Source organism: Hevea brasiliensis, unplaced genomic scaffold (assembly GCF_030052815.1).
Source record: "Hevea brasiliensis isolate MT/VB/25A 57/8 unplaced genomic scaffold, ASM3005281v1 Scaf10, whole genome shotgun sequence".
NCBI classification, from domain to species: Eukaryota; Viridiplantae; Streptophyta; class Magnoliopsida; order Malpighiales; family Euphorbiaceae; genus Hevea; species Hevea brasiliensis.
The window spans coordinates 621,384-632,473 of NW_026614586.1; the positions used below are offsets into that span (position 1 = coordinate 621,384).

An 11,090-nucleotide genomic window follows, 5' to 3' on the forward strand; every position below is an offset into this window, starting at 1 on the left:
AAAATTTGCACAGCATCCAATTATGTCCAAAAATTAGACCACAAATATATTTAATATTTATCAAGCTGACGAAAAAATATGATGAAAAAAAATAAAATATAAAAAAAATAAATTTGTTAGATTTTTTATACACATTTAAATGAGAATATATAAAAACATTCATAGTACATGATGAAACTTTTTTATATGTAAAAGATGAAAATTAATATTATTTAATTTATCATTGAAAGATTTATTTATAGCAAAAATGGAAAGATACTAAAATTTTATACTTAATATAATAAAAAATTATATTAATTTTTATGAATCATATTTTATGAGGACAATTAAATCAAACAACTATAATTGCATTTAAAAAGTTGAGGCATTAATTATTTTAATTATAAAAATAAACCCACCCTTTATATTATACCTTTTCATTATTTATATTTTCAAAGTGAGACTTGTTCAGCTCTATTAATATTCCAACAAGAAGCAATGGAGAGTGATGGTATATGGTGATCAATGACCTAAAAGTCTCGTGGTATTGTGAGGTGCAGAATTGGTAAGCACAACGTGTGCTATGCTGATCGCTGCCTTCATTTTCACATTTGAAGCAACGTTAATTGTTATTCCAATAATTCAACCAACACTCCGCGAATGAAATTGCAGCATTCTTTCGCTTCTCTTTCTTGATTAGTTCTACCAGATGAAGAAAAGGAGAAGTATATATTTATTCAATGCACATTAGTATAAGCCTGACCCTGTAAATCAAGCAGAATTTTTTTTTTATAAGTATATAATCCACTATGTGATATTATAATTTGCCATCATCATGTCGATCATCAGCAGGGGCGGAATCAGAAAGTAATATCAATGGAGTTAAAAATTTTATTTTATTCAATTCAAAAAAAAAATTATATATAATAATAAATTATTTATTAAGAAAAAAAATAATATATACAAACTTTTTAATATGTAATAATAAGAGTAAAATAAATTATAAAATAATAAATTATTACTATAATTTTAAATTTACAATGGTATATGAAAATATATTAAATTTTTATTCATAATTAAAATTTGAAATATACTAATCAATTATAAATAAAAAATAATATAAAAATAAATTTTAATAATCAAGATTTTTGCATTATTTTAGTATTAAAATTATGAATATAAATAGTATGTAGTTCTCTCCTTATCTATGCTATATAATAGAATATATACATATATATGCTATATAATAGAAAAAAAAAAAAAATATATATATATATATATATATATATATATATATATATATATATATATATATATATATATATATATATAAGCCATGCATTTCACTTGCGTACTGGTTGACAACTTAAAAAACACCTAGATGTTTGCAAGGAATTCATATGAAACCATGAATTTCATAATTTAAAAATATAAAAAATTGAAAAATTGTATTTAAAGGGGCCGGTGTACTGTATAATTAGTTGATGTGTGCCAAGCATACTAATTATAAACTCCAGCAAACCGTAAAGGTTTCCACAAGCAAACCGTAAGCACAACGGGTGTTATCCTGATTCGCTGCCTTCATTTTCACATTTGATGTAACATGTAGGAATTTGGGGAAATGGGGTTTCAACATTTGATTGCTGCTCCAATAATTCAACCACACGTGGAATGAAATTATAGCATTCTTTCGCTCCTCTGTCTTGCGTACTCCTACCGGATGTCGAAAAGGACGAAGCGACGTAGCAAGTCAATGATCACAGAAACTAAATTATTTAGTACACATTCACCCATATTAACATGAGTTGCCCTCTGTATAAATTCAGTAATAAAGCTAGATAACAATAAATTCACGCGCAATAGTCTTTCACAGAGAAAAAATAATAAAAGCCACTGGTTATTTTGCAAGAAAGCTATGCAGCTTTTGATGATGATTCACGGGCTGTTACTGTTAGTATTATTATCAGCAACTGAAGCAGCAGTATCACCAACATCTCATGCCAAACCTGGTTGCCCAGACAGTTGCGGGAACCTCAGCATCCCATATCCATTTGGCACGCGTAAGGGGTGCTACCTAAATGAATCTTTCTTGATAACCTGTAACCACTCCACCAATACACCATTTTTGCAGTATGGAGACATACAAGTCCTAAACATATCACTTGATGGTCAGCTTCGAATCTTCTCCTGGTTAGCCCGAGATTGCTATGACAAGTACGGCTGGCTGCAGCAATCTTCTCAGTATGCGTGGCACTTCTTATCCATATTCACCATCTCTTGGTCCCGGAATAACTTTGTTGCGGTAGGTTGTGACGCTTTGGCATGGGTTATAGGTTCCTTGGGACAGGGCTCTGCCACCGGATGTTTGTCCCTCTGTAACACAATGGATTCAGTGGTTAATGGTTCCTGCTCTGGTATTGGCTGCTGTCAAACCTCCATACCTAAAGGCGTAAGGGATTTCAATATCAGTGTGACAAGCTTTAAAAACCACACAAACATATTGGACTTCAACCCCTGCAGCTACGCCTTTGTTGTTGAAGATGGTATGTATAATTTTTCTTCATTAGATTTTGTTAATTTACGAAACAAAGAACGGTTCCCTGTGGTACTTGATTGGGCAATCGGAGACACTACATGTGAAGAAGCTAGAAAGAACAGAACAGCTTATGCATGTAAGGAGAATAGTATGTGCCTTGACTCTGATAATGAACCTGCTGGATATCGTTGTTACTGCTCTAGTGGTTACAAGGGGAATCCTTACCTCTCAAATAGTTGCCAAGGTAATATCTTTGTCCGATTATATTTCTGCCTCATATAAATGTTACAATTGAATGAGCCGACAATAAATTATAAATTATAGTTGAATTAACTAGTTTGATTTTGCTTTCCAGACGTTAATGAATGTGAGGATCCTAGCCTCAACAAATGTGTTTTTGCCAAAAATTGTGTAAACACAGAAGGAAACTATGCCTGTTTCTGTCCCAAGGGCTACCGAGGCGATGGATTAAGAGAAGGTGGAACAGGTTGTACTGCTGAAGATACTGCTGAAGATAAACAATCATTGAAGACAAAAGCTATCATCGGTAAGTCCAAAACTAAAATTTTACCTTTTAACTTCACATTGATTTCATAAATCAAATGTTCAAAATATTTCTCTTCCCATTCTCAGAAACCAAAAAGTTTAATAGATGGAAGGCTCCATTAACTTCATTGAGGGATTACAGATTGTCTAACAGAGAATGGGTCAAATTTGGTGTTTAAAATTTCAACTTATACTGCTACAAAGTTTTGAGTCCCTTCCACTGACCAATCTCAGCCGACCTAAGTACAGAAAGATAAATATGATACAATTATTAATATTTCATTTATTTATTTTTAATTCCACCTATTATGGCATCGAACCTAATCTGTTTAGACCTAATATGGGGTAAAAACCCATTGCCGCAGCCCACTGGTTTTGAAGGTTGGATTGAGCAATGGGCAGACCTTTTGGGCCATGAATCCTTTCATTTTTTATAATTCAAGGGAATCGACCTGGCCTAGGACTGGATTTGACAGTTTTTTTGGCTTTTGAGAGCTTCAACGGGATCGGTCTGAATTGAGTCGATTTGAATTAGTTCTGATTTTTTTTTTTTCAGGTCATATTTGATTAGAAGTGATTCTCATTTTTTACATTTATTATTACGATTTTGGTTAGGTTATAGTCCGATATGATTTGAGACAGTTTTAGTTTGATTTCAGTTCTAGTTTCGATTCTGATATGAATTTTGAATCAATAACTTTTTATTGTAATGGGTGAAAACAAAACTTATTATTATTATTATTATTATTATTATTATTATTATTATTATTATTATAAACATTGATAAAATTTAAAATTTTGTTACTAATTGATAAATATTGTTACTATATGAATGTAAAATCAAAATCATAATTTCAACGGTAGTTATAGGTTATAGGTTTTTTATTTGTTAGTATGAATTTGTGATAATATAATAGTATTTAACTTATTTTACATAGAATTGTTATCATGAAAATAGAACTTATGTATAATTTCTTATGATATTTATTATTTAGCAATTTTTTTATTTAATATTTATTTATAGTTATGTTTATACATTATTTTTTATTTAGTTCAAGATAAAAAATATCTTAACTATAAATTAATATTATTTATTCAATTTTTTTATTTATTTTATATATTTCTGCGCCTTAAGTACCAAAAGTGTATTTTTGAATTTATTAAATTTTGATAAATAAAAATTTTAAAATATGCTAATTAATTTCAGAAATTCTTAAAAATTATTGTCTGTTTTGTTTGAGAATGGTCTAAGAGTTAAATATGCTTATAATTATCTATATAATCTAGAAAAAAACGTTTAAAAAGATCAATTTTAAAAATTTCAAATCCAACTTGGAAATATAAAATATGTTAATTAACTTAAAAATTTTATAGAAATTATTGTGTACTTTTTTTGAGAATGGTCTAACAATTAAAAATGCTCAACATCATCTCTAAAATCTAGGGAAAATGTTAAAAAAATAGAATTTTAAAAATTTCAAATTAAACCTAAAAATCTAAAATGTGCTAATTAACGTAGAAGATTCATAAAAATTAAGGTGGAGCTCATTTGAAAATGGTCAAAGAATTAAAAATTCTCAAAATCATCCATTTAAACTAGGAAAATTGTTAAAAAAATAAAATTTCAAAAATTCAAATCGGGCTAGTTTTGATTCTGATTCACGAAAATAGTTTCAGTCCGGTTCAAGGACTGAAATTGTTGAGCCGATTAGTCTCAATTTGATTCACGGCTTGAACCAGACCCTGTCCAGGTCTATAAGGGAGAGTCAAACTGTAAAATTTTTTTTTTCTTAAACATGAAATTTTGATCTATAAGGAAGATTCAAACTGTAAAATTTTTTTTCTTAAACATGAAATTTTGATTTTATAAAAGTATGATGTAGATATTTTTCATTCTCCATATAAAACTATGATGAAGAACATGAAAATTATGATAAGGACAAATAATCCTAATCTAGAAATCTTATAATCAAAACATAAAATTCAGACAAGAATTAGAAACAGGTATATTTCATTTCATTTCATTATGTGAGATCAAAACACACATATCAAACTTTTTCTTTGAGAAGGGAGATGTACCTTTCGAATTATAATACCTATACCTATATCACAAGTCTTTGAATTATATTATTGTACACTGATGCTACACTAATTTGAATTTAGGTTCAAGTTTTGCCATTTCCCTTCTATTTGTCATCATGGCATGTGCATTATGTGGAATTCAAAGAAGGAAAATCAACGAGCTTAAACAGAAAAATTTCAGAGACAATGGTGGGCCTGTTTTGCGACAATTACTGTCCAAGATTGAAAGATCCGCAGAAAAAGCTAAAATTTTCACCGAAGATGAGCTCAAAAAGGCAACGAATAATTTTAATGAAAGTGAAATTGTCGGCCGAGGAGGTTTTGGTATAGTTTACAAAGGAACTTTAAATAACAAATTAGTGGCAATAAAAAAGTCCAGAGTTATGGACCATGATCAGATTGAGCAATTTGTTAATGAGGTGTTCGTTCTCAGCCAAATCAAGCATCCAAATGTGGTAAAACTTATAGGTTGTTGCTTGGAAACGTCAGTTCCCTTACTAGTCTATGAGTTCATTATCAACAAGACCCTCCATCACCACATACACAATGAAGTTAGTGGGTCATCCATGCCATGGAAAACTCGTCTGAAGATTGCAGTGGAAACTGCCGATGCACTTGCACATATGCACTCTGATGCTCCCATACATATCATTCACAGGGATGTTAAATCTGAAAACATACTCTTGAATGATGATTTCCAAGCAAAAGTGTCTGATTTTGGAGTTTCAAGATTGGTTCCTTTGGACCAAACTCAGCTGCCTACATTGGTTCAAGGAACATTTGGATACATAGATCCTGAGTACTTCCATTCAGGCTTGTTAAATGAAAAGAGTGATGTGTATAGCTTTGGGGTTGTCCTTCTAGAGCTATTGACAGGAGAGAAGGCACTTTCTTCTGATAGGCCAGACAAGGACAAAAGTTTGGCTGCCTTCTTCATTTCTTCAATGAAAGAAGACCGCTTGTTTGAAATTCTCCACGAACGAGTGAGAAATGAGGGAAACCAGGAGCAGATTAAGGGGGTTGCTGAGCTCGCAAGACGTTGCTTAAGATTCAAAGGAGTGAAAAGACCTACAATGAAGGAAGTTAAAATGGAACTTGAGGAACTAATGATCGGCAAATGCCTTCATGTTGAAGTTCGCACTGATTTTGAAGAGACAGAGCCCCTGCTTGGTCCACCAACCAACTTCTGCAGCACTAGTGTATCGATTGGACCTGATAGCACAAAGTATCAAGCAGCCCTGCAGTTAGAGAGTGGGCGTTGATCATCCTCGACAGGTAAACTACATGTTGCATGCTTATGTCTACACTCTACTCTGTGAGTGCCCTGTGTTAATACATATGTAATGTGAGGAACAATATTGCATTTATGTGATAACAACAAAATCTACTTTAGTTGAATGTTGGAAAACATCATTGGTGACCCAGCAAGGAATAGCAGACCGGAATGTGCAAGATTTCAGACACCCCGAATAGTGAACACTTCTTTCCAGCATTTACCCTTGTACACAAAATTGAAATAGAAATTTGATTCCTGGAATTGGGTGTCTGATTCCTCTATCGTCTTGATCTTGTTCTCATTTCCCACCTCTTGATGGACCAGTCAATGTCAAGGAAAATAAATTTATATATGACCAATAGAAAACTAATACAATCAGGAGTCAGATTAGTTTTCTATGCTGCTATAACCTAGAGAAGTGTAGTTTCAGAACTTATCGAGAATCATTGACCATGCCACATTGTCCTTTTTAAGTCCAGACTAACAGTAGCAAACAGGACAGCCTAACAAAGTGTTAAATATAAGTAAACATAAGCCACAACGTCATTGGGTTGAATCATTAAAAAAATTATGCAGAATTAGTGAATTTTGGTTCAAAATAGATAGGATTACCAATTCTTAACCAAATACTATAAATAATTTTGGGCAAGATGCATCAGGAATTGTTATTGTTTGTTGCTGCAATACTTGCAGCAGCAATAGCAGCACCAGCATGAGCTACAGCTCAAGCCATGCCTGGCTGCTCAAACCAGTGTGGAGATTTACCTATTCCATTTCCATTTGGAGTAAAGGAGGGATGCTACCTTAAAGACTTCCTTATAACATGCAACGCCTCAAATGCTGCATTCTTAGGAATCACAGAAATAGAAGTCCTTAACATTGAGTCCATGGTCAATTGCGAACTGATATTTAGTACATTTATAGCGTTAAATTATTAATTTTTGTAAATATTTAGACTTTTAGTTAATTTGTATTAGCATTTCTTAAATTAATTTAATTAAAAGTTAATTTCTTTTGTTTAATCGAAATTTGTTTCTTTTAAACAAAAATTGATAAAGAATGATGAAAAAATGTAGAATTTGACATAGAAACAGAATACCTCACAAGTACCTGTGAGATATCAAATATCAAAGGTGCATGGCCGGCTGTGAGATTTGAGCTAGGCACATAAGCACCTCTAAGATATTAAAAAAAGCACAACAGGATATGAGATTTAAGTTAGGCACATGGGCAGCTGTGAGATACTTTTTGTACCCTTTCTTTCACCCAATCAGTATTGGGCACATTAGAGAGGGAGAGGAAGAGTCCAGAATAGGATTTAGTTAAGGAATTTTCATATGGGCAAGCAAGAGGACGATTGGCTTTCCAAACACTCATTTTCTCACCATTTTTGACTGAAGAACAAGGTTGGAAGCTTGAAGGAGGAGGACTCAGTCAATGCTTCATAGAGTTTTTCTTTTCTTTTCCCTTATTATTTTAGTTTTATTTTACTCATACTCTTGTTAGATGATTATGAACTTTATTTCATAGATTTTTGATGTGCACAACCGCAAGTGCACGGGTCGTACAAGTAATATAGAAAAGATATTGTTCACAAGAGGTGTTGTGTTAATGATTGAATTTTTTATATAAAAATTTAACTAATTTGAACTATTTTTGAAATTAAAGCAATAAATTAATGGATATTGAAGTATGAAATCTATATGTGCAAAATTAATAATCTATTCAACAATGTAATGATTAAACTAAATTTGCATTAAATTAAAACAAGCAAATTGAAATATGGCAAGATTTAAAATGGCAAGCAATTGAATTCAATTAGAAATTAACAATAATAAAAAGGCGATTCCGGAGTTCGGGAGTTCATATTCAAGCTATTTTAGGATTTTTAAATTAGTTATCCAATCTTGTGGAACTTACGGGTTTTAAGGAGATTAATTCTTAAATCTTTTGAATACCTTTTTGAGTGAGACAAAGAGTGCCTTAATCAATCTAATCCTACTTTTGTGGAGTTAAAGTTAATCAAGACCCATTAAGTTCCTTAATTAATCTGTAAATCCTCTTAATCCTTAGTCTATTTATAGATCTAAGTTAATTAAGTCCAATTTCTTGATTATCACAAGGCTTTCTCCTTTCGGTGCCTCAACCATGGATTAAGAACATCACTTAGTGGGATCCTACACTAAGCATGTCATTGAGCACACAAGAAATGAATAAAACTCATTAAGACCACAAAATATGGATTACCCAATCAAAATCTACAAAATATCTCAAATATTACATCCCAACTCCAGAATCTAATGAAAACTACTCACTATCCATAATATTTACAAGATATTCTGAGTTAATATGGAAATAAAACTTTAATCTAAGCTAAGAACTAAGAAACCCAATACAAGAAAGGTAAGAAATATGCAAGAAAAGAAGGAAAATTCCAAATCTGGCTGGAAATGGTGGGAGTGACATTTTTGACTCTTCAGTTGCTGCTCCTCTTTCTTTCCCTCTTTCCTCTTCCTTTTCTTCCCTCTCTAAAATGGGATAAGGGTCTATTTATAACTTTTTCTGACAAGGAGCCCTAAAATAGTGTGTTTGATGTGTGATTTTCTGAGGGAATCTTCTGCCAGCTCATCAATGATATCTTTATGGGACTGCATAAGTGGACTGCATAAGTTATGCAGTCCCTTATACTGATTACCTGGTTCGGCTCTCATGAAATCGCATGAGCAAAGTGCAAGACTGCATAAGTTATGAAGGATTCCGTGAGGTTGCATAAGGGAGGCATGAATCTGCATAAGTTATGCGGCAACTTATGCATATTTCGGTAGGTATTTGGGACATTGTTTCTTCTCCTTATGCAGAACTGCATAACTTATGCGGTAAGTTATGCGCAATTTGGCCAATGCATATTTCAACTTTGAAACTTGTTTTGACATCTTTGGCTGTAGAAATCACTCCTAAATGGCAAAATTTCTTTTTAGTCCCTCAAAAACACCATTTTTCCTGCAAAACAAAGTAAAATTACAAATTAATCCAAAATTGGCAATTATAAAAAAAAATATCTAAATAACTAATGAAATTAGCTAAAAGTGATTAATAATCAAGTAAAATGGCTATGAAATTAAATCTAAATGACTATGCAAAATGTATGTATCAAATACCCCCAAACTCAAGCTTTTGCTTGTCCTCAAGCAAACTTTAAAATATAATGCAATTTTTAGGGGTGCCTTGTCCAAAGAGCTATGAAAATCACCTATTAAAGTAACTTAACACACCTTTAGCCATACCAACAATCCATATACCCATCCTTCAAAATGCAAAGAATCTAATGCTTATCCAAGCTTTCACCACTTAGCCATCAAGTCAATTATCATTCAAAATTTCCAAACCAACCAATCAAAAGAGAGAGTCATGCTCAAAAGGAATTCTAGGACAATTAATAGTCAAAGTGTCTCTATATAGAATGATGGAATTAAATGAATGAGTGGATAATTTTCCAATCCCATAGGCAAATTCTCTACTCCTATCTCCACTAATGTAGCAAATACTATCAAGAGATCAAAGGTCTTTTTAGGGATGTAATGGGGCCATGGGGTTCAAAATGAGGCTAAAAAGAAAAAAGGGTAAAAAGGATTCAAAGCATGAGAATATTTCAATCTTGACAACATAAGGTACACTTCTTATTTTATTATTTTTTTCTTTTTCTCTTTTTTATATATATATATATGGAGGAGAGAAATACACAATGAGAATTGTCAAGTGCTAGCATATTTTACAAAACACATAAAAATGGAGGGACACTTTGATACTTTAAACTTGTATCTTGCCTTTTCTTTTAATGATTGTCCCTAAAAATGCCACCCCCAAACTCATTTCCTTTAATTACTTTGGGTGGATTTCTTTCAATTTGAATGACAATAGTGAAAAGCACATATACTAGTATTTTACAAGATGACAAGCATTTCTTCTCCCTTTCATTAATATATATATTTTTTCTTTTTTTTTTCTTTTTTTTTCTCACTTTTTTTTTATCTCAAAGTATAAAGTGTACCTAATATTCAATTATCCTCATGAAAAGGGTTGGAGTGTTTGGTTCATTGGCTAGGTAGCAATAAGGGTTTCAAGAAAAATTAGGAATAAAAAGGCTCAAAGGGGTTTGCAAGGGTCAATTTTAATTAGGAAAAAGGCCAAAGGTTTAAGATGAGAAGGTTTAAATCAAAGAATGCATAATCATCTCTCTTTTCAAGTATAAGCTGGTATTTCGCCTTGAAAGGTTTAGAAAATTTATTCTAGGATTGGTGAGATATTATTTGACTACCATATATCCAATAACTCTCTCTAAACATTCCAGTCTCTAAAGGACTAGTTGGGTGGCTTTTTGGCTAAGAAGATATAGGCAAGGGATAAACACTTCAAAACTTTGCACCTCTTAGGAAACTTTCAATCCACAAACCCAACTAAAGGTAAGTCAAATCACTCTCATAGGCAACTTTTCAATACTCAAGGGATTTGGCAAAAGATTTTAATGCATGATGCATGATTCCTAAAAATGAGCAATGCATTAACTAAATGGAGGAAATCTATTTGTGTGCAATGTGTACAATTTCTAAGTGATGTATAATGTGTGTGTAAATGTGTTATGTATATGTATGTATGGATGTATATGTAAAATAT

The 11,090-nt window shown here is 31.9% G+C and overlaps 1 protein-coding gene across 1 annotated transcript; it reads left to right on the forward strand.

Annotated features, from left to right (window-relative positions):
- The first annotated feature begins 1,557 nt into the window (after positions 1–1,557).
- Positions 1,558–6,553, forward strand: LOC131176411 (wall-associated receptor kinase 2-like). The gene is made up of 3 exons (XM_058141475.1): positions 1,558–2,759; positions 2,871–3,062; positions 5,225–6,553. The coding sequence occupies exons 1-3, from the start codon at positions 1,895–1,897 to the stop codon at positions 6,403–6,405; spliced, it is 2,238 nt and encodes a 745-aa protein (XP_057997458.1). The 5' UTR covers positions 1,558–1,894; the 3' UTR covers positions 6,406–6,553.
- The last annotated feature ends 4,537 nt before the right edge of the window (positions 6,554–11,090 follow it).